We start from the raw sequence: 25,884 nt of genomic DNA on the forward strand, positions 1-25,884 counted from the left end.
TCTGCATGTGCACTGAAAGTCGCAGAAAAGAGAAAATAGATCTCTCTCATACACCACAGAAAAAGACCGTCGACGAGCCAGGACCAATTCCATGGAAAAATCAAACAAGTGACAACTGACCTGTGTCGTTTAGGTTATGTAAAGAGAAGACAAAATTAAATGTTCACATAATATATTTATTAAATTCACAGGTTTATCATAAAACACAATAAATAGTTTTTAATAAAACTATATGTAAACGTCATGACGAATTAATAATTAATTTATCTTATATTTGAATCATTACTTGAAAAGGAAAAAAAAATTCTATTTATGAATTCGACTTATCGATGTTTTCGACCTTTTGCAAAGTAACTCCATCATAAGTCATAAAGATGACGTCAACTGGTGCGTTGCGTTACGGGTAAAGAAATAAATTGCCAAACTGTCCAGCATACTGCTCTGATTCGATATTTGAAAATTTTAAAGTAATTATTTAAAAGAAGAGCCTGTGTAGCTCAGTGGATGTTACGTTTGCACACCATGGCGCTTGGCTGCACAAACGAAGACTTGGTTTCGAGTCTAGTCGGCGACTAGAGGAAATTTTTCTAAGCTTTTTTCGACCGGTTCCCGAGTTAGTCGATCTCTGGCGAGGGCAAGCGGGATTTTCCTCCCAGAAACTCGGGTTTTTCTTCCCGTAAACTCAAAAAAATCGACCGTAGAACCCAGATTATTTCAGACATTAAATATATTGTGTTAGGGTTAGGGACCAAGAGATGGCGGCACATTTGAGCCGTCTCTCTCTTCACTGTGTACCACTTAATTAGTGATAGCCTTGGGCCACCTATCTCTGATTGGTACCAGTGGAGATTGAACTGCCCACTCAGTCTCCAAAGTTAGATAGGGCTAAATGGCCTCGCCTACTCCCGTATCCGGGAATAAAAAGGCGTTAGCTGATTTTTTTTTTTCATTTAAAAGATAAATCACATAAACTACTTTAACGGTTTAAGTTAAAACATTTGACGCTTCGGTGTCTTTAATATGTAAAAGTATAAATACGAGAAATTGTATATAAATAAATAAATATATAAATATATAAATAATATTTGGCTTCAAGGAAATTATTTCATGTACCTATTTTTACGGACTTTTATTAGTAAAATTATCAAATTACTGATATATTTACTGATGCATTTTTAACTGTTTACCGGTAAACCGATTTGCAGGTATTGCAATCCCTAATACGGATTATCTCACATTACTCGCTGTAGATCACGAATTACTTTAGAAGACTTCTTTGAGAACTGCAAGATGTAGGATAAGAAAAACCAAAAATTGCAGCTGAATAGAATTATGTCCTTGTTTACAGATCTTCAATGCATGAGTTTATCCTTATCCATGGGATAAACTGATAAATATGCTAACCGTCTCTATATTGGCTAAAACATCGAAGTAGCAACGAACTGTCAATCACTCATTTACGGCAGGACATCCCGACATTATTATTATCATTATAAGCCAGAAAATTGGCACTCCAATAGAATCAGAAGATATCCAGTCGGTACATCGATTACCAGAAAAAAGAAAAAGAGAAAGCAATCCCCCCCCCACCCCGTCGTGGTGCGACTCACTAACAGCCCAACAAAAGTTACCCGTATAAAAGCTAGCAGGATTAAAAAACTAATAGTGAAGAATCTGAATGGAGCCCACGAAAATACTGCAATATACAGGGTGGCCATAAAATAACTTTCACTCTTTGGAGGCATCTGTGGCTAAAATCAATAAACAGAATGAGACTTAATTTTATATTCAGACTTTTGAAGGTATGGGGAGATGATTTCCGCGAAAAAAAGATTTGGTACCAAAAGTAGCCGATAGGGGAAATATTCGTGCTGGCGGAGCCGAAACCAGTCAAATATTTGAAACAAACGCAGGTAAAAAGGATTATGCAAAGTTTACTGTGCGTACGTGAGAGCAAAGTCACCAAGTCCACTTAAAAAGGGATTGGGATCATTTAGGCATTTATTCGAATGACTGTCGGGTTATGACTCAGTTCATTCGAACGGCATGGCTGCCTCGATGCCCGAACATCACTCCATGTGACTTTTGGCAGTGAGGGTATTTGAAATCCGTTGTGGAAATCCGTTGTGCAATCCCAACTGGAATGTCTTGAAAAGAACAGAAAACGGGCTGTTATAACCATCCAGTCCGACTCCTTACGCTCAGCTGTAGAGCATGTCGCACGCCGGATGCAATTTGCTGTACACAGGAAAGGTCGGCACATTGAAAATCGTGTATGTGGTCCAGCGGACGCTGAATCTGATGAATAAAACATTATTTCCTGTGAGTTCAATCACTACATTAATTTCTGTGTCTCCCACAAGTTGTTTTAGTTTAATTATTATTAATCTTATTATCATATATCCAGCTGGAATGAGTGACACGGCTGTCGCTTACACCGTCGAAATGTTATTATTCCATTTTATCTGCCTTTAATGAAATTATCCACTTGTTTTCGGCTCCGCCAGCGCCAAAATTTCCCTTATCGGCGACTTTTGGTATTAATCTTTTTTTTCGCGGAAATCATCTCCCCATGCCTTCAAAAGAATCAATATTAAATTTGGTCTGATTCCGTTTATTGGTTTATCTACAGATGCCTCCAAAAAGGGAACGTTGTTTTATGGCCACCCTGTACTTGTCCGAATACTTAACCGCATATTATCAGAAACTATTCTACCAAAGAAAGGAAGTAAAAACAGAAAACTATTACCAGTTTATATGGATAATACACAGCAAAATATTCCTTTAAAAGACACAAGACGCAAAACCAATCCAAATAAAACCCTCAGAAGACCGCAACAGGCTGCCACATTAAAAGGAACGTTGAGGAGTCGTAAAGAAGGGAACAGCACACCAACCTATATGAATGCAGACCACTAGCAGATGTAATCTGCTAGTGGTCTGCATTCATAGTAATCACCCGGGATTACATATATCCTGGGTGATTACATAATAATCTCACATTCTGACATCAATTACAGAATGGAAACAAGTGGCTATCCCCAAAAAAGGAATATCTATTCTCCACATCAACATCAAAAGCATTCAGAAATACTGGCTGACCCTGCAAGCTTATCTGACGGAAGATATAAACAACATAGACATTTTAATACTGACTGAAGTATCTACAACAAAGGAAGAGCCAACCGTCTACCAAATGCTAAACTTCCAACAACACAAACACAAACACTGCAAACAAACTGAACGAGGCCGATATAATAATATTTACCAACCATAAAGTAGACATACTAGAAAAATATTATAAATCAGAATTTGCAGAAAACATATGCATCAAAATTAAAAACATCAAACAAGAAAACTCATCGATATTACACACGATATACAGATCACTCAAATTAAGCACTACAAAATTTCTACATGAACTGAACAGATGGCTTTTATTCAAGGAAAAAGGCACCTCTGAATACTTGATAATAATAGGTGATATGAATATAAACATTAGGAACACAAATAACAACACGGAACAATACCTAGACCTCTTATCAGCATATAATATAACTCGATATTTTTCATTAATTTTAGAAACTATGAAAACCATTGTGATGAATTCCTTTTTTTTTAATCTTTAATTTTCTGCCATTATTATTGCCACATTCTGATGGGTTTTCAATTAAATGATTCTAAATCAAAGCTTTTTTGTACAATTAATTGGTTTATTTACTTATTATATCCTAGAAAAGCGAAATTTTCCCCTCGAACACCTTAATGCAGCACACATGTTAAAACCAAGTGTATTAAAAGGCACATAGCGAATAAGATAATCGTAGAACCTAAATAAAAACTCATATAACAATTTCAGCAAAATTCGTAAACGGTATGTGTGTGTGTGTGTGTGTGTGTGTGTGTGTGTGTGTGTGTGTGTGTGTGTGTGTGTGTGTGTGTGTGTGTGTGTGTGTGTGTGTGTGTGTGTGTGTGTGTGTGTGTGTGTGTGTGTGTGTGTGTGTGTGTGCGTGCGTGCATAGAATCCAGGTTAAAATGGAATACTGTAATACTGTTCGGAAGGAGGTGACACCAAGGAAGAACAATTACGTGGGCTCTTTTGATAATGGTCGTTTATCCTGATATCCAGAAAACGAGCCCAGGCGGAAAGAGATAAAATTTTTGGTAAGGAAAGAATGCAAACTTGGGAAGACCATCTTCATCTTCCAGATATACAAGCGATTTTGTTCGAAGTGTTCAGATGGAAGATGATTACTCCACTAAATCTAGAGATGGAGTAAGTTTCCCTTACGAAATGAAAGTCATGAAATTTCCTCATTTAGTTTACACAGTGCACAATTTTCTTATGATTATTATATGATGTGTTTATGTTTATAATTTAAGTAATATTATTTGCCTTTAGGATTACATTCTGTATAACAGATCTTAGCGGCATTTAATATTGATGAAGTATTTTTCGAAATTTAATCGCGTAACGTTTAGCTTTTTTGTTGTTAACTTTGTGTTGCATATTTGAGGGATATTCTTAAGAATAAAATTAAAGTGTATAATAGTGCCAAACTGAAAACTATGGTAAATTATAATAAGATGGATCAGTCAAATGCTGGGACGTCGGGAACAAATTCCCCTCATTCCGAATTCTGATAGAAAATTATATTTTCGATTTTCTAACCATAGATACCAATAAAAACACACCATTTCATTATGCTAGCTACAAACTATTCTGCTCTCTATCTTGGTTTTTTGTAACAATATTTTTTATTTAACTTAAACGAGTTATTTCTTTTATTTTCAAGACCTGGCTTCTGATGTTTGTGTTTTCTTTCTAACTCGTATACTTGCGAAAATCCCTAGAATGAGTGGGTGAAGTGAATGTAGGTACGATCAGACGTAAATGTGATGTTGTTGTTGTAGACCAAAGAATATAGAAAGCGATGAGTAGAAATTATTTTGGCAAATTAGTTGGGTGAGTGGAAAACTCGAGAGTTGTAAGAATATAGAGTGGATAGAGGGAGTAGCATATGGTAATAAGGATATGGATTTTCAGAATTCTTTAGGGACGAATATCTTGGACAGAATTTGTTGCAGGGAAAGCAAGATTTGTAGTTTTTGAGTTGATTATAGCGTCAGAGGAGAAGGTTTGATTATGATTGAAATTTCGGATAGCCTCTGGTTGCTGGGAGTGACCATGCAGTTTTGATCCGAGGTTTGCATAGATATGCGAATGGGAATGCTGTACTCCGACTGCTGTATTTTGATTCATATTTTTAAGTATGCTGCACACCTCCTCTTAATTTACCTTAATTTGGATATGCGTCTCTGTCACATCAGCAACTACAATATCCCCACCGGGATGATATACCTTTGCAAAATGATCACTCAGTAACAACAATTTATTTTGCATCTGTTACCTTCCTCCCATGAGCTTGTTTAAAGTCATTCTACTATAGTCATTTTTCCTCTTACTTGCTACATAATGAAAATAATCTTTTTAGTTTACTTCGGAATGCCTAACTAATTTTCTCTCATAAATTCCCAACTGTTTTGCTTCATGAAGTTTATCGTCTGATTTTTCATTAAAAATGTTGTCAATACCGTTAGTCAGCACTTTTGGTAACCATTATTTGTACTACTTGAATAACCTTGAATACGTTGAACGCAATTTTGCGCCTATCATCAAGGAATGATTACAAATATCACATTATGTTTCGTCTCTGATAAGCTATGGTTTTTCAATCATAATACGAAGGTCATTTCAAAAGAATCTACACATTGCACTACTCTTGTTAAGATGAATATTCATTTAACAAAATATATTTAGAATACTTCAATCTAAACGCCATTTCTGTTTATTGATCTTCTTCAACGTTTTATTAAATCTTTTATTCCGAATTTTATTGAGAGTCTTGCTTATAACGGGACGTGAAAGTGTCAACTGTTGCATTATTCCATTAGCAATACATGCGTGATATTTAGAATAAATAAATCAGTATCGAAACAGTCGTCCCAAGACGGATGATGATCTATAGTTACTCACAATAATTTTAAAGACTCGTAGATAAACTATGATTTCCTAGAATTAAGCCTTGTTTTTTTTTTTTTTTTATCTAACTTCAGTGTTGCACATTACTGAAATTAGATGGCACAAAAATCTAGATAACATCAAACGATAATTGGTAGTGGCGTAAGATACCAGAAGATAACGGAAAAGTATAAATAAATGAAATGTAATCAGAGCACGCACTTTATCAAGTGAAAGCGTTTGTGATTTCAGAGGAAAGTGTATTTTTTATGTATTGATTTATTTAATTTCATGAAGAACAACCGAAGAGTGTAAGAAACATGCTAACCACAGTTGTAAATTTCATCATGGAATATTTTACACTATCTACCATCGCTGTGTTTATAACCGTTCTGTGCGGTTATATTGTATTTACACGCCTAAATCGAAGACAAAGGCTTCCACCTGGTCCATTCGGCCTGCCAATTGTGGGATTTTATCCTTTTCTTAAAAAATATGCACATTTGCAAATAGCTAAACTTGCCGAGAAATATGACAAAGTTCTTAGGTAAGAAAACAATTTTTCTCATTACAATATGAAATGGAGGGCATCATGTTCAAAGTTTACCTCGTATTATGCCTTGAATGCAGATTGCTGACTGTTTGTAAAATTGTTTGCAACTTGTCACCTGATTATTGGTGTATTTTTAGGGGATAATATTATATAACTTTATGATATTTATCAACAGGATTCAAATGTTAGATCCTTTTCTTTGAAACAACAGCTACTAAAAATTAAATCTAATTACTGTCCCCGAATAAATATTTTAATCTGTGAAAGATGAATATGCAGCAAATACAGTGAATTAGAAAAATCTTCTATATTCCGAAAGAAATATAAATTAAGAGTGTTTTAGAATATATTTCTTTTAATAATTGTGATTTAATTTCTTTTAGTATGTATATTGGAAGTCGTTACGTTGTATTCTTAAACGATTTTGAAAGTGTGAAAACAGCAATGAGCAGTTCTAATTTTTTAGGAAGACCTATCCCAAATCAAATGCAGCTTTTTCCTGGAGGCAAAAGTAAGGAAATGTACTGCTTTTATTTCAATTGATTACCTTTCAGAATTCCCAAAATATATTTTAAAAATATGACAAAAGACTTAAGTATAAAGAGCTAATAAGCTTCATTTCGGCAATGAAAACATTACTTAAATTAAGGGGATATTAAATCCCACATAGTTTTAAAACCGAATAAGAAACTCAAAGATTTTAATCAGAGAGTTTCTTGCCGAATATAGTAAACTATAAAGTATCGGCGACCACTGGCGTGAGCAAATGCAAGTGACCCTAGCACGTAGTGCAATACCGGAAAGACCACGCCAGTGGTCGCCGATACTTTATAGTTTACTATATTCGGCAAGAAACTCTCTGATTCCAATCTTTGAGTTTCTTATTGGGTTTTAAAACTATGTGGGATTTAATATCCCCTTAATTTAAGTAATGTTTTCATTGCCGAAATGAAGCTTATTAGCTCTTTATACTTAAGTAACTTAATGGTTGTACCTGTTTGGAAACTCGTATCGCAGAGTATATAAGTTCTTTTCGCTATAGGCCTTGGTATTAGGTCTAGCTACTCACTGATGAAGCCCCAAAAAAGGCTGAAACCGGTGGGGACTATTATGAATTCGCTCTCTTAAGGTTTTTGCCTTAAGGGAGCAATTTGAGTCTCCGGGGAAAGTGTTCTCCGGCACTGCCCGCTGAGGGGCTTTGTCGGTGAATGATTTTCTTCGGAATTTGAGCGGTTCTGCTCGGTGGTGGCGTGTGGGTGGAAGGCCATCACTGAGTGGAGCCAACGCTGAGATGGACGGTCTTTCGCCCACGATTGAGTGGCCTAGGGATCGTCCGAATTTTTAGAGACGGCTTTACTTATTCATAAGGCTGAAAGCGGTCTGGATAGCGACCTCCCTACCATAATGTAATAACAGCATACATTTCCTAGGAAATGTGTTTTTTACATTATGGAAAATACCTAAGAATAGCGATCAGAACTTTACCACCTTTGCTACGAGTCTTCCGGTATTGCACTACGTGCTAGGGTCACTTGCATTTGCTCACGCTAGTGGTCGCCGATACTTTATAGTTTACTATATTCGGCAAGAAACTCTCTCTGATTCCAATCTTTGAGTTTCTTATTCGGTTTTAAAACTATGTGGGATTTAATATCTCCCCTTAATTTAAGTAATGATAAAAGACAGTCATTTATAATAATTGAATTGATAATAGTGTTAATTTTTCAGAATTTTACAAAGCACGGCGGATTATTATTTTTTAAATTATTTGTTCTTATTATCTTATTATCATATAATTATTTCATAATTTTTGACAAGAAAAATAAAAGGAGTGTGTAGAAGCTGTGAAATAAAACAATCAAAAAAAATATATCAAAATTAAAATTTTACTTTAGAATTTCACTGTAGAATTTAAAATATATCAAATCTTATTTAATTAGTAAAGTGGGTAATATAGTTGTTATCTTTACAAAAGTGAATGAAACACCCTTTTTACTATTATATCTTTATTTTATTTTTTCTCTCTAAATATGTATTATTAAACACAGGTTTAGCGTCAGAAAGTGGTTTTGAATGGCAAGAACAGCGAAGATTCTCCCTTCATGTACTTCGTGACTTGGGGTTTGGCAAAGGTCAAATGGAAGAGCGAATAAAGGTAATTATTCTAATTTACTAACTTCACTTAAGATAACTATTGTGTGTGTGTGTGTGTGTGTGTGTGCGCGCAGCATATATTCAGTCATCTGAAGTTTCGCAATGCATTTGTATAAGGTGTAAAGACAAACTCCAACACTAGATATTGTGTGCGTTTCAAATATAAAGGAAAAAATAAAAATTGAAAAAATAAATAAAAATGAATGGCATTTAAAATAGAGACATTTGCCCAAATGCCGAAGTCAGAAGGGTCTGTTTAGAAACAGTTATTTTAAAAAAGACTTTTCATATCTAATTTTAAAGATTACAGCTATTTAAGTAAAACATGAAGGAAATTATTTAAATAGTCACACACATGTAACTAAAAACGTGCTGATCAAAAGCGTCTTCATTTATAAACATCAGTGACAGCCGCACACAAGGCTAGCAATAAATAATGTCTTTCGGGTGAGATATTACGGCAGACAAGGGTCATTATTTAGCGATCCTTATTATTAAACGTATATATTTTGTTCTGAAATATTGTGAGGTGTATGATTTATTTGACGAGTGTTGGCAAAAATCCCGTTTATTGTAGACAAACCTTAGTTGTTGACCTCACAAAAATTAATTCTAGAACTTCCTGAAAAGAGATATAAACGTTTTCTGTGTTCTAGGACTATGTACGGTATACTTCTGTTTTCGGAAAATGAAATCTACAATACAATAATTTATTAATTATATGAAGAGCCAAATGCTACAATTCGGCGACGTGAAATTATTTAAGCTAAGGGTTACTTCGGCGTGAAACTCTTTGAGTTTCTTATTTGGCTATGAAACAATACTTTATGAATATCTATCAAAATTAATATTAATATAGTGTTTTTTTTTCAATCCCAATTTGGAATAGACATTCAAAATGGGATTGAATTTTCCAGTATTTTCAATATTCCATGTTAAAAATTACATGTTTTCATGTTATATTAATTAACTAAAGAACTGTTTCTAGAAATGAAGCATGGTATTAAGAAGGTATGGTATGATCGTATGAGAATATTGGTATTATAATGGTATAAGTTGTAAGTCATATATGGAGTTATTTTTATTATTTTTATTAAAATGTTAAATTTTTCTTTGCTTTAAGTATGAGAGTGCAAACTATTTTAGAGACATCAGTGATTTTGCTATTGTGCATGATGAAAAAGGATATTCATATAAAATTAGTGCCAATTCTAATTCGATACTTTTAGTACATCAATAATCCAATAAAAGGTAACGTGTGAAGATTTACTTGGAAGAAAATCTGTTACTTGATAACATGAATTTCGGTGGCTGTAGACTGACAGAACAGGAGTTTATAAAAATTCGGGAAACTACAAAGCGAAATTGCAAAGCTGGAATTTTGTTCACGATGTGGATCAGTCATTACTAGTTCAAGATTCCAGTCAAAAATGAAACAAAAAAAAAAGTTACGTAGTGGGAGACGATAGAAGTTAAAATTCACTAAAAATGTCATCGCAGTTATGTTATTATCATAACGCTGATACGGGACACAAACGTGTAATACAATGGAATTCAAATATGAGTTGATAATCAGCTTTCAACAAGATAAAAATGAATATCGTATTGAAAAGACAAATATTCCCAAAAATATATATCTAATTTTAACATCTTTCAGAAGAATATTGACACTCAAATACTTATCAGTGGCTATTTCTTCAGTAATATGTGTATACATATTACTGGAGAAAAAGGCACTGACACTAAGTGTCAAAATTTGAATAAGACATCGACTCTTTCAGCTAGGGAGGTGGGATAAGATGAAGTTCTCTGCAAGGATAAAAAGCAAATTCCAAACTCCCGGTGCATTTAAGAATTTAAAGAGACAATTCAGGAAAAGAAGAAAGTGCAATATATGGTAAGTTGATGGATGAAATACAACAAACGAATTAGCTTAATTTGTCTAATTAATTAAATAATCTTCTTTATATATAATCAGAAATCCTCCTTATGCTTATGCTTCAATATTATATTATGTGTTACAGGACGAAATATCTGCCTTTATTAAGACAATCGAAACCCTCGATGGAAAACCAAAGGAAATAAGATCCAGTTCTCTTCGCAGTACCATCAACAACATCACTTCGATAGTTTTCGGAAAACAATTCGAAGAAAAAAAAAGGAAATATATTGAAGAACTAATTACTGGCATCGACGACTCCTTTCCAGAATTTGATTTGCCTACTTATTTTCCTTGGCTAACTCCCTTAACACTCACAGTGTTGAAATTTTTGCCAATAATCAAATTTTTTAAAACATTTGACTCATTTGTCGAGTAAGTATAGAAATTTTCGAATATTTTCTTCATATATTTTTGGTTTGTTATGGTTTTGTTTCAATGTTACCACTAATTGAGATTTTCACCATTACGACACATAGCCCATTATGAATAATAACGACAATTATCATCGTACGTTTAATAAAGATGATTATTTTTAATAATTTAAATATCGTAATAAGAACGTTGTGATTGATTTTGGAAATTATTTTCCACATATTTAATATGCGGTTCGAAACCTTTTGTTTACCATACATAGTTTGTCTTACTAAAGAATTTTATTACAAATATATAATTGAAATTATTGTCAGGATATGAATTATTCTAGCACACATGTATGCAATCCCACAATCATTGTTTCCATTATGGTTGGTTGACGATGGTTTACTTAACTTCTCCAGGGGGAGGATATCTATTTTGGAATAAGAAAATTAATGAAGATTATATATCTACTGCTTTTATTACTATTGACTAATCTAAAAGCAAGCCTGGCTGGCCGAGTGGTCAGCGTATCCGCTCGCCAGCCAAAAGGCTGCGGGTTCAAATCTCGCCGTGGGCATGGATGTTTGTGATTATCCTTGGAAATGCTAGTGGTGGTGGACAGCTGTAAATGGCGTTGGTGTAGTTGCGGTCAGTTGCTGGATTGAGTGGCGGGGACAGTTGTAGAGAAGGTATCCTCCCTCGATGAGTCTTTGGACTCCTTGGTGGTGTCTAATAATGAAAATATTCCGTTACGCCTCTGATGAAGTCGGAAGTTGGCTTTATAATTTCGTGTCTTTAGACAGATTATTAACAGAATTGATTTATTATTTTTTCTATCTTGTTCTGTTAGATGTATTTTAATTTAGTAGTAAGCTGCAATAAAGTCTTATTTCACAATAAGTTTTGGAAATTTATATCTTTGATGTAAGTTTTATTGCAAACATTTTGGAATTTTTTCATCAAGCATTTTTTTTTTCACTTTTTTCCATTGTGTTTTTATGTTTTCTTCTGTGACCTTCGATACATTTTGATAGGGAGAAATGAGTGTTCATGGGGAAGAATAGGAGATCAAAGGTATTACTTATCGAAAGAATCTCCCATTTAAGTGATAGTAGATGTTTCTAAGGCTGTAATGTGTAAAGTTTGACTGCCATGACGTACCAAGCATTTGAGAGTTTTTTTATCATTGTTGTTATTTATTTATGTTATTGTTAAACAGTTATCTCTGTGGAGTGCAAAGATTCATCGAAAGAGGCTCATAAGTACTATTAAAATATATCTATCATGATTTCCATATGCAACCGAAATATTAAGATCAATAATGTTACCATTATTCACACAATGCTTATCATAAAATTATGCAATACTTATTGAGATAACGGAGATTGCATTATTTATTCCGAATTAATTTATTCGTTTTCTTTTTTTTGTGGTTATGTCAGTGGCTTTAATATCATTTTTTTTTCATTTTTGTTCTAGGTGTTTATCAGAACTTTCCAGTAACACCTCGTACAATTACGTTTAATGCGAAAATAAAAATAACTGCAACACAATTTTTATCCCAAAACCGTTTTCACGATTCTTTATAACCAGTTCTTTACATATTGAATTATTGTAATATTATATATTTTATATAGCTACTATTTTTAAAATATTTTTCCGATTGAAAACAAAATTCAACAGTGATCACTTTCTTATGTGTGTAATCTATATTCCTTCCAATCACAGCGGAGTTATTTTAATATACAGTTTTCCACAACATTCCATTCTGCTCAACATATGATTCAATAGAACAAAAATTAATATATCGCCACACACACTTTTGTAAGTATTCCAAATTAAAACTTTCAAAGTTTAAAACAGAGGCCATAAATAGCAGCGGGGGCAAGAAAAAAATAATTTTGTAGACATTTTATAGTTACATTTCGTGAAATTTATCTAGAAAAGCAATAATGGGGGGATTTTGCTGTTTATTTATAGAAAGGAAATCGAGTCTTCGAAAAAGAATTTAGACATTAATTCCATTGGAAATTATATCGATGGATTTATGGCAGAAAAGAAGAAACGAGAAAATGAATCAAGTTCTTCCTTTACCGGTAAGTATGTACAGAACAAATGAAATTATTCATGTTATCATCATTATTGCTTCTGTATTTCAAAAATACTATCAAAATATGATTGTTTGTAAATAGTTTTCTCGTCTCTAATACTCCGACCTATAAGAATTTTCAAAGGTTTCTCCTCCATGACGTTAGGATTACTAGCGTCGTGGAGAACATTGCGGACTCCTAGTAATACTAGTAAGGTTTATCAACATTTACCTTTTGTCTTGTACACCGCAGAAATGTGTTTAACTGCAACAATCACTGAAGGGGAGACTGGACTCCACAATTCGAATGAAGTTTAGGTATTTTTTTTAGGAATGAAGTTTAGAACAGCAAAACCTTTCACTCTTTAATGTTCTTTAAAAGCTTTTTCTTTATTCTCGTGATGTAATTTTGTTCTTTGTAGTTAGAATTGAAATCAATAATTTACGATATATAGTGGGTCTCATTGGTTGAATGATTAATCTACTCGCTCTCTCACCAAAGGGCAGAGAGTTTGAATGAGCGATGGGCATGAATGTTTCGATTTGTCTTTAGGTAGAAGATGAATTTCAACCCGCCTCATATTGAAATCCTCAAGTTGCTTGAAAACTTTCCTGCTTTGAATCAGAAGCAGTTACTGTAAAAATAAATACATAAACATCATGGAACTAATTTTGCATATGATTTAGAATTTTTCGTGTTTGGAAGACATGTTTTGCGTGGAGTAGAGACAATGTTATGACTTCATTGCTAAAATGTCGTCAAACTATTTTCACGACTAGGTCATTAGAAATGGATAATTGGAAAAGAATGTCAATTCATAAAGTACTTTGGAATGCTGAGAAACGTTTTCAACGTCCCAAATATTTTGTTTGATAATAATCTTTATGTTACGAACCAGAAGAAAAAGAATAGTTCGAACTTTTGGCGCTCTGAAATATTTTTCGATATATTAAATTTCGATATACTAAATCTTCTGGTCTAAATTTCCATCACTTTGAAATGTATGGTCTAAATAATTAAATTGTTCATATTCAAGAATTTCAATTGAATCTAATGTTATTAACTTATACTTTTCCTCTACAATTTAAAACCACGTTTTAATTTCTTATATAAATATATAAAAGCGCATAGTTCTGCGTCGAACTGTTCCTTTTACCAGTTTCTTCTGCAGCTCTTCTGAATTTCCCAATTCACCACATCATAACTGTTTCTTCTAATCCTACACGTGCCTTCTTTTGGTCGCTGATAGTTACCTAGGACTTTATTCACCACCACAATAACAGCAATATGAGACACCTGAATTCCATTATTACTGTCTCAGTCCATTATTAAGTCTACACCATTCCAATTTCAAACCAAAGATCTTTTCACTTAGGCTTCCTCTCTTTCATGGTTTATTCTTGTTGCCATTATTATTGCATAAATATACGCAGAGCAACACATTTACATTATTCCTCTATAAATGCATTATTCTCCCAGTGAGCTCTTTTATATACATAAAATATGCATATAAATTATTGTATTGTATATGTATTGTATATAATGTATATAAATTTGTTTATATACATAAAATATGTATAATACGATAATATTCATCACGTAAGTCCATTCTTCAGATGAGTCTAAAGACGACAAGCAACGATTTCAATTCAAACTCTCCTGAACCTTGAAAAATTCAAAAGGCAATTCCCAGGATATTTTTTTCATTTCATCTCCTTAATGCTTCTTCAATCTCTGCCATATCGATTTTTCTATTATTTCTTTAATTTCCATATTCACTATAGGTAGTTTCTTCTATTGCTATCATCTTTGTTTAATAGATCTCTAAAATAATAAACTTCTAAAACCATTTTGATGAACGTGTTTTATAACTCCTCAATTTTCTGTTATTGTTATTTCCTGATTTTGGTGACAGGAATGTTCCTAAAATGTGCATAATAAATATATGACAAATTTCTTAACATAATTTAAATTATAAGTAAATAAATGAACAATACTTAATTTCAGCGAAGGGTTCAAAGAGTTTTGTTCTGTTTTTGTTTCACTCAGAAAACATGTTAAAAGGAAATGTTGGAATACTATTTGCAGCAGGGAGCGACACCACAGCTGTAACAATTACATTCAGCCTTTTGGCAATGGCGGCTTATCCCGATATCCAGAAACGAGCCCAGGCGGAAATAGATGAAATTGTCGGTAAGGAAAGGATGCCATCTTGGGAGGACCGTCTTCATCTTCCCTATATTCAAGCAATTTTACTGGAATCGTCCAGATGGAAAACCATTGTTCCATTAAATCTACAAAGGGTGTAAGTTTCCCCATACGAAACGAAAGTTTTAAAAATTTTAGTCAGTTTGCATATTTATTGATTACTCTATGTTTACGTTATGATTATTTTTATTTATATATTATTGTATATCTTTAGGAATGCGTTTTTTATAGTCACATTTTCAGACATTTCAAATTGATGTAATATTTTTCGGCATTTAATCTCAGAATGTTCATATTGCTTGTAGGTATTCTTGTGTTTTGTATTTGATGGAAATTGTAAAATAAATTAAATGCCAGTAATTTATAGTATTTAGCTGAAAATTATAAGAAATGTAAAAAGATGGATAAGTTGACGGCTGGAACGGCGGAAAAATTTCAACTCAAGCTGAATTCTGTCAGAAGGATATATTTTCGATTTCGTAACTATAAGTACTGAGAAATAACACAATACTTCATTCTACTAAGTAGAAATGTCTGTTGCTATTCTATCTTTTCGGATCAGATTTTTTTTATTTATCTAAAACAAGTAATTTCTTTTAATTACAGAAATATAAACCCTGATTCGTTTTTTCTGTCTAATTAATGTTAATTCTAAAAGTCACCGGAAGATGTGGTGTGAACTGATGGTGGGTAGATGATACATTTAGTGAGTTGCTAAAGGCCAGGGAATGTAGAGGGTGATGAACAGGAAATGTGTAGACACATTTGTTCGGTCCTCGGGAAGCATGTGATCGATCTGGAAGTTTATGGCAATTAGGATGCGGAATTTTTGGAATTCTTCGGGATTAGACAGCACGTATAGGCGGCAACATGAGGATCAGTGTTAATGCAAAACAAAACAAAATGTCAATGAAATGACATTTGCATCTGATTTTGCTTCAGATATTGCTTCTGATAGGTGATAGAGACGATGCAGTATTGAACATAAGGTTGCATAGGCTTACAAAGATTATAAAGTGAAAGGAACGGACATGAAATTACATCTCTCATGATCTTAGCTTCTTTAAAAATACTTGAATCATCAAAATGGATGAATGAATTGGAAGATAAACATGCGAAATGCATGGAAATCAGAAAAACTCAATTTATTAACTGCAATGTCCAAATTTTATTTATTTATTTATTCGTATGGCATGAATATCAAAACATGCAGTACAATACACTTTAATAATATATAAAATTAAAAGTCAAGAGTCATTTTAAAAACCAATAAAATTAAAAGGTTACATCCATATTGGTCAGATATTTCATAGCTTCGGGTGTAGCATTTAAAAAGTCCAATTTGTCTCTTGAATATGCTCTGAGATAACACTGAGTCACAATATGGTTCACAGTTTGTCTCTGAGCTCCACAATGTGATGGTGCTCGTTTACCCCATTTAAAAAGCATGTCCGCACATACACCATGACCAGTTCGTATTCTATTAAGCTGATTCCAGGATTTTCGTGGGAGGTGTGAGCAAGCATCCAAACTTTCTTGTTGAGATTGAGAGAAAATTCATTGAGAGAAAATTTTGTGATGTCATCTGTATGGCTCTCCCACTGTTCTTGCCACTTTTGCTTGAAGTCAAAGTTAGAATGTAGTAGTACCTGGGCTAATTGTAGTGGTAGATGTCTTGATGTCAATCGTCGTACACTTAAGTCTGGGAGATCTAAATGTATTGGTAGGGCTGTGTTCTCCAAGATTTTCATATATTCCTGTAAGAGAGCCTTGGTCCTGCCCAGATTCGGTGGAACAATGTTACTAAGAGCTGGAAGCCAGTGTGTGAGCGTTGATTTAATTGTGCCAGAAATCAGTCTCATTGTATTATTTAGTTGGCTATCAACAAGTCTAACATGTGTCCTATTTAGCCACACTGGTGAGCAATATTCGGCAACAGAGAAAACTAGACCAAAAGCAGTAATCCGCAGATTATCGGCTGTTGCTCCCCATGTCGTGCCAATTAGTTTTTGTATTATGTTGTTACGGGTTCTTAACTTAGCAGAAACGTTTGTTAGGTTTTGCTTGTAACAGAGCGTGCAGTCCAGGGTAACGCCCAAGTACTTTGGAAACTTATTGTGTCGCAGTAAATATCCTTCAAAGAAGATATGTAAAGTGACATTTGCCATGTGATTATTAAGGTGAAAGCTTTATACTCCTGTTTTGTCTGGATTGAGCTGGACCCTCCATTTTTTATAATATTCACCTATAGTATTCAGATCATTTGTATGTAGGTCTTATGTCCAAATGTGTATCTCCAATAGAAAAAAAAACTGAGATGAAAAGGATTATTAAAAATGATATGAAAAAATTACTACAAAAATAACGATATCTGGCCTATGGAAGAAGTAAACAATGAAAGATGACAGATGCTTGCTTTAGGAACAAGGGATCTCAAGCCAAAATGGTAGAAAGTATAGTAAGGAAAAGAAACTTGCGATATAAAATAATACAATACTGTCAAAGCATTCATTCTAGCAAGTATATTTTTCCAAATGGGATAGAGAGTGGTGTAGAAATAAATGTCAGTGAGGTGGTTGTATTTAATATTTATTATTAAATGTGATAAATACCTAGACATAGCACTGAATTGGTTGTTTAATTGAAGTCTTGAAAATAGAAAAGATCTTGGAGTGTGGAAGTAAGGTCCGAGTAGAATAGTGCTAATGTATAAGGGTGGTGGAAGAATAGAAATTTTATAGTAGAAGGGTTTGTATTTTTTCTGTCTTTGTTACTGTAAAGGAGAAATTAGTAAGAGCTCTTATTCAGTCTTGGGCAAAGGTTATAAGATAACTCAGAAGATTGATGCCTTATTAAGAATATCCTTAATTAATGGCGCCTCCACTCTATAAGGCATCAGGTGACATATGGACTACTGCTCAATGAAGAAAATGAAGATACTTTGGAGACGATGCACAAGACGTTGAGAAAAAAAAGATTTTTGTTAACGCCCAACCCAATAGATTGAGTTATATAATCAGGAGAATTTGGTAAAAAGAAGGCGAAAGAGTGATACAGTCGAGTAGTTAAAAATATTCAGAAGTATTTACCGAATGGATACGAGACAGGAAAATTTTTCAGACGGTGTAACCAAAAGAAAGGACAAGAACGATGAGTAAGCTTTGGAAACTACACAACGAAGTGGTGAACAAAAGCGTGACGAGTATGTTTTATACAGAGAGTGGGAGAGTGACTGTAATGCATATGTCTGAATGTGTTGCGCATACTAGGCAGTGAATGTGTTGTGAATACTATTCAGTGAATGTGTTTAAGATTCAATAAGATAGAAATATTGAAGGCAAGGAGATTGTAAGAGAGAAATCTGAACACCTTTGTACTCTCTCTCTCTCTCTCGCTCTCGAGATCTCTTTCTAGCTCGATGAACTTTTTGCTCCAGAACAGTTAATGTAATTTTTTCTAACATATTATTATTTCTCAGATAAATTACATATGTACATACAATATGTTTTTTTTCCATTAAAATTATGAACACATATTGTGATTACATATTTAAATTACATGTGATATTTACATATTTACACACATTTCATTACATATGATACATATGATATGTACACACATTTCATTACATGTGATACATATGATATGTACATACATTTCATTACATATGATACATACATACATACATTTGATTACGTATGTTACGTGCATTTAATTACATATGATACATACATTGATTACATTTTTGTTTCTAAATTCAATCCTTTTTTATTAAAATTATGATGACATGTCTGATTACATATGTGCAACAGGTTTAGTTACTTTTTGTTTCTTTTTTTTATAACAACGAAATTCCTACAGATTTTTCTTTTTTTTTTTTCTGTATAATGTATTAACAATAGTTACTTTAGTTGGTAATTTTTTATTTCTTTAGTTGAATAATATTGCTCGTTTTGCATAATTTATACATTTAACAATCAGTTATATATTTTTAGAGGAGGAATATTTCTGCGCAGTTCTTGGATGGAGTCTGAAAAGTATTGGTTAAAGTCATTTGCTAGTTGTTGGATAGGTTTTGCGTCTTTCATTAAGCTGTTTTATGGTTTCGGAGGCGGTGGTGTTGGGAACACAATCTAGCATCCCATTGATCAGATGCCAGGTTTGTTTCATGTTGTTTTCTGCAAAGGTTAATTTGTCTCTGTAGTAGTTTCTTTTTGCATTTCTCATCTGTGTTGTAAGGCGATTCCTTGTTATCTTATATTCTTTTAAAGTTGTGCTATTTAGAAATCGCTTTAATGCTTTCCATAAAGCGTCCGTTCTGGTTTTTCTAGGATTAAGTTTTGTGTTATCCAAGGATTTTGGGTTGTTTTTGAGCGAATTCTGACTCTCTTTGCAGCTATCTTATATATTTCCTTTAGTTTGAGTCTAATGTTGTTGTATAAGATATCTGTTGAATCTGATGCCAGATTCAGCAGATATCTTATACAACAGGTGTTTCGAGTTGGTTTTTCTTATTTTGAGGTTGACTATTTCTTCGTCTATTATTTTTTTGTGTTGCTTTTCTTCAGTCGGACATTGCATGGATATTGTCTTAGTGTGCAAGTTTAGAGACGTGAAGTAATAGTCTGCTACTTTGCATTTTATGACTGATGCAGTGTAACTGTTGGTGGGGCTCGGATGTTTATATGATCTAGGCAGGAAGCAGTGATAGTATTTCCGAATATTTCTTCTCAAGTGAATGCTGTTATTGTTGGTATTAGGTTATACATGGATTGCGTGTTCTAGATATTTACAGTGTTGTTATGATTTTCGTTTGCAATATTTATGTTTGTGTCGCCGATTATCATTAAGTATTCAGTTGAGCATCCTTCTTGGCGTTAAAAAGACAGCAATTGAGTTCGTGCAAGAATTTTATCGTGTTTAAGTTTGGTGGCCTGTAAATAGCATTTAGTATTATGGGATACTGTTGATTGGTGGTATTAACGATTTCGATGCAAAGGGTTACAGCATGCTCAAACTGATAAACGGCTTCTTTTGCTATTAATTTATATGTTTGATAAATATTAATATTCCGCCCCCTCTTTTTGATTGGCGGCATGATCTATATTGTTGGAAGCCTGGAAAGCCTGAAATAAGAATTTGGAAAGCAGTCCCTTCCTCATTATTTATGGATACTTCTGTTAGAACCAATATACCAATAACACCGGTGTTATTGGTATATTGAACCAATAATACCAATATACCAATAATTCCTCAGATAATCCTGTAACAATAACCAATGTTTTCGGATGCTTCTGATGTTTGTATGCAGGATGGAGGATCCTCTCGTTTGTACTGTGTGTTGTTTCCATGCATCGAGCGATTCAAAAGTACAGTTGCTGATGTATTGTGGTGTTATTACATCTGTCTGATGATTCTTTCATATTTGTTGTGCTGAGGTCTTCTTTTTGATCTAATTATATGTTTGCTTTTGCTTTACTCTGGCAGCCTATCTATGTCTACCGAGCTTTTTATTTGTATCGACTTTGATGTTTGACTTTCTCAAGAATATCTTGCAGTCTCTGATCCATAAATATTGATATTTGTTTTCTGTTTTTGCTTGCTTGGTAAAAGAGATTCTGATTGAATGGTGCTAAACACTCAGAGAAAAAGTTGGTGTTTTAACTCTTCGCAAGACAACTCACCACCTTTATATCTGAGTGGCTGCTGGCTTTTATAAGATTGTCTCTTGTGGACTTGTTTGTCAGAAGAATTATGACTGGTGTGGGTAGAGGTAAGCCTTGTTTCTTGTTCTTCCTGGGAATCTGATTTACGGTCCGAATGTCATTATGCTGTAGGAGAGTGTCAACTGCATTTAAAACTACGTCTCTGAGATTTTCTGTAGTTGAACTTTCAGGAAGACCGTTTATGACAAGATCTTCTGTTATGTTGTTGCTGATTTAAAAGTTCGGATTGTAGTTTTAGAGAATTAAGTTCTTGACGGAGTTCTGATGTCTCTTTCATCAAGTTGTTTTGCCTGTCAGTTAGAATATTAATGCCGATTTTTATGTCTTTTACCGTTTGCAAAACGTTTTCGACTGTTCAAATATTATATTTAACAAACTCCTCATATTCGTAATTTGTTTTGTTATTTCTTCGTTCTGTTTATCAAAGAGTTCTTGGAAAAGATCTACTAAGGATTTTATATTCTCTAAACCTATTTCTAGTAATAAAATTACGGAATTCAAATTATTAGACACACCTCTATTTTTTTCTGTTCATTTCATCGTCTGATTCTGCCTCTGGTGTAATCGGTTGCGCCGTTTCTTTGTTCTCTCTCTCTGCAGTATAGACACTTCCAGTCCACTCGTTTTGCATCATATTTGCATTGCCATGTTGTTTCTGAATTACCGGAACATGTAAAGTGAAGATTCCTAAGGCATTTCCTGCAGGTTATACGATTTTTGTCGGACGATAAATCCTTCATGCACTTGTTTCACTTCATGACTCACCTTTCTTCCCTTGAGGAATTATAAAGAAGGCGACGTCCTTTGTTCTTTGCTCGTTGGTGACCATGGTGAACTCTATTCAATTTTTACCTCAAATTTTAATTCTACTTTGCCGATTTCTGTGAATTATAAATCACTGTCTTCAGGTGACAAGTACAGTTACTTGGGAACACTTTGAAATTAAAAACTGGAATTAGAACCAGTTTAAAACTCTAACATACAGGAGCAGCGATAACACAGTGGAATAATAATAATAATAATATTTAATAATAATAATACCCACATAGAAAAACATAACTCAAATGGTAATAACTAAAATGAAATTCTGTCTTTTACTGTATATTCATATGTTCGAATTATCAAATATATAACCAAGAATCCATTAATACTTCGAAGATACTAATTACTAATTACTTATTCGAAGATATTCTAAGAACATCGGTATGTGAAAATAAAAGTCCATTTCATATAGCGAGTTAAATTAAGAAGCATGACGTTAGATAAACTAATATTTTGGTCATTCAATGGATGTTTTATATAAACAGCATGCTGTCTGATGTTTTTTTGAAATAAATTTGAAAAATTCAAAACTTCACCATTATCCTGAGAGTTTCATCGAAAATCAGTTTTACCCAATGCGCCATTCAGATACAGTTTGATAATCTTTGGAATGCTCGTTTTTGCATTTCTTTAATTTGAAAATCGACTTTGCAGCTTTTTCCAATTAATGTTAATAACAGCTTATTTCATGTATATTTTGTTTACAAAATATGTATGTACCAAATTCATGCAACTCTCTGCCGATCCATGAAAACATATTGATTTCTTTACGACAAATAGGATTGAAAAGTTCTGATAAACACCAAAAACAAAAATTATATTAAACTTTTTTCTAAGAATATTGCAAATGATCCAGCAGAATTATAACAAATGGATAACACTTTGTGGTGAATATAGAATAATGTGTCATTTACGTGGTTCTACCCCAAATCCTTCAATGCGATTATCACAACTTCTCAGCAAAACTTCGTATATTTAAAAGCAGTTATTTAGCTGACATTAGTCAATGGTAACAATGTGTCTCAAAACGTTCAAGACAATAATTGTCGCAACAATGTTAACAATAATCGCAGAAGATAATTTATCCCAAATGACTGTCAAAGGTGGACTACTGAATACAGATATCTTTCATTTTCGATTCATTTTTCAATTATTAAAATCACAAGAATGTTTGGTGTGACCTCATGACAGGCAGGGTCAGACATATCGTGGGTTGTTGCTCAAGGACAGAGAATGTAGAAGTTGATGAGCAGGAAATGTATTAGTACATAGGTTGGGTGATCGGAATGCGGGTGATCGTTATGGATGATTTCAGTTAGGACAATATAAACTGGATAGAGGGAGTACCGTATGCTAATGACGAAAAGGAGTTTTTGAAATCTTCAGGGAAGAATATCTTGGACTGCTCGTGTTGAAGGCAACAGGAGGATTTTTTGACTCTTTGTTCTTAGTTCTTTGAATGTAGAAACATTAAAAATGTAATTTGAATGTCTTTATATAGTATATTATTTTTCATCGACTGCTTTGAGACCAGTACTCTAGTTAAGACTCGTTTAAAAATCGGAACAGCTTCGAAATCAACTCTATACACGATTTCCAACCAGCAACGTATACAACGAATGAAGAAGACTCTTATGTACTTGATCAGTAATTATGCCAACATATTCACTAATACAAAAATAAGAAAACCATTATTATTTTAAACAATGTACATAGATTTGCTTGGTTTAGTGTAATTTCTTCTGCACGAAGTAATATTTAATTCACTGCGAAAAGTATTCCAAATAACAGTGTATATTAAAAGTAAAAGAAGAAGAAGGAGACTCGAAAAGCATAAAAGAAACACTATACAAGATTAGAGATTTATAGTAATAAAAGCTACTTATAACTTGTTAGCCATCAAATAATCAACATCCAAAATCTTTTAAATTTATGACCAAACTGTCATAAATTTAAAATAAAATATATCATTAAATCCCACATAACATAAAATCCATGCATTAATGTGTAAATCATTTACTAATTTATTTAATACCAAATGAATATAAGCGGCCGTATTAATATGTAGGAACCTAATTCTCTATTAAGCAAATCAAAATGTAATAGGTATAAGGAGATATTTAGTTAATCAAACTTTCAACCAAAGAAGTCAAATATTCTGGATATGATTTACAGTTCTTAGGTTTATGAGTTAAGCAATTTAATCAATGATATATATAAATATTTAGTATAATACATTTATTTAACTCTTCACAGAGCAGCTGAAGACTCAACAATTGGAAAATATGATATTCCAAAGGGAACTATAGTTCTCGTTAACACCTGGGCTGTACATAATGATCCGAAGTACTGGAAAAATCCAGAAAAATTCAATCCAGACAGATTTTTATCTCCAGACGGAAAAACAGTTAAGAAACCAGAATATCTCATACCGTTTTCAATGGGTAAGTCAGTGGATGAAAATTGTCACTGTTTGTCTGCTAGACATTGTTTAGATATATTGACAATTGTGTGACTATTTTTCATTTTTAGCATTATATGATGACATGTGTGCGTTTGTGTGTTTATCACTTACGTGTAAATGTTTGTATTATTCACTTTCTTCCTACAAAATTCTCCGTAAGATTTTTTTTGTCTAAACAATAAAAGTTGTTAAGTAGTAATCTTTTAATATAAAGTGGAGTTTAACAAACAACAATTTTTACTAAAGAAAAATAAAGACAATACCTTTTAAATTAAGATTAATAGGTGTAAAAAGAGCATCGAGAATTCAGTAGATAATTTCAAATGAAGAAACGTATGAAAAGATGGAGAGAGACGATTGGTGATACTTATTTTTATAAGAATGTGAGCTGGAACTGTTTTTAGTGAAAAGAAGGGTACTTTAGATTGCTTACCATTCATATTTTGAAAAGAATAAAAAAATATAGAAATCCTCATTTCATAATTGGGTTCCTTTTATTCCGTAACGAGATTATTTCGTTCATTTTGAAAAATAAAAATTTTATCAGAATTTTTTGAAATAATAAATCAAGATAATAAATTCATATTCGCGACTGTTTCTTTATTATTTAGGCAAAAGGTCTTGTCCCAGCGAGAAAATGGCTCTTGTTTCAGTCTTTTTATATTTTACAACAATTCTCCAACAATTTGAATTGAAATATCCAGGCAGCTCATTGGCTGATTTTCGTCATGAGATTGCAGCTGCAGTTCGTCCACCCCACCATGAACTGAGTTTTATAAAAAGAAAATAATAATAAGGAAATTAAAAATATAAAATCTCAAACTGTGCTATTCTATTGCTTGATAAAGTGTTGTTTTTGGATAATGGTTAATAATTTAAAAACAAAAATAAAACTATTTAATATGATTTGCATAACTCAAATTTCCCATTGTAACTCAATGTTTTTGGATTTCTATATAAAGATATTTCATCATTTACTTGGAAATGTACGGAAAAAATAAATTTAGAAGTTGTATAATCCATATTTTTTATCTTGTATTATAGTTTAGCATCCTCTAATAAATATTATCTCAAGCAATGTGAAAGTAGTTTTAATTTCCACATTTTAAAACCATTTTATATTTATCCACCACGTCTCATAGCATTAGATTTCTCATACATCCTGCTATTGGGTCATATGACAATACCTACCTTGACTAACGGACACATTACCACGGTGGGTTAAAAGTATACTAGGAGTGATCTAATGGCACATTATGAGATGCTCTACAAATTCCTCTGCTATGCTAGTGTCAAGGTATTGGGTGAGTACTTCACAAGACTAGAACAGGCGATTCAAACTAAGGAAATGAAAGGATTTGCACCAGTGATGAAAGCATGAAACTTTTTTGTTATGGACGCGGAATGCATTCCATTTGATTGTTTCCGGAATATTTGGTTTCATGACTCATTGAAAACTTCACTGTACAGCATCTGTTTAAACAAGCAGCTATTTCTTGTTATCGGCTTAACCAACTATTGTAAGATATTGCCAGATTTTATCTTC

The 25,884-nt window shown here is 33.1% G+C and overlaps 1 protein-coding gene across 1 annotated transcript; it reads left to right on the top strand.

Moving 5' to 3' along the window:
• The first annotated feature begins 6,331 nt into the window (after positions 1-6,331).
• Positions 6,332-25,303, top strand: LOC150101521 (cytochrome P450 2J2-like). Its single transcript, XM_090400885.1, has 8 exons — positions 6,332-6,569; positions 6,959-7,086; positions 8,624-8,730; positions 10,754-11,043; positions 13,009-13,124; positions 15,168-15,423; positions 24,131-24,318; positions 24,950-25,303. The coding sequence occupies exons 1-8, from the start codon at positions 6,343-6,345 to the stop codon at positions 25,126-25,128; spliced, it is 1,491 nt and encodes a 496-aa protein (XP_090257011.1). The 5' UTR covers positions 6,332-6,342; the 3' UTR covers positions 25,129-25,303.
• Positions 25,304-25,884: the final 581 nt, after the last annotated feature.

This window comes from Typopeltis vanoorti, chromosome 11 (genome assembly GCF_054136105.1).
Source record: "Typopeltis vanoorti isolate ZY-2024b chromosome 11, IOZ_Tvanoo_1.0, whole genome shotgun sequence".
NCBI lineage: Eukaryota > Metazoa > Arthropoda > Arachnida > Uropygi > Thelyphonidae > Typopeltis > Typopeltis vanoorti.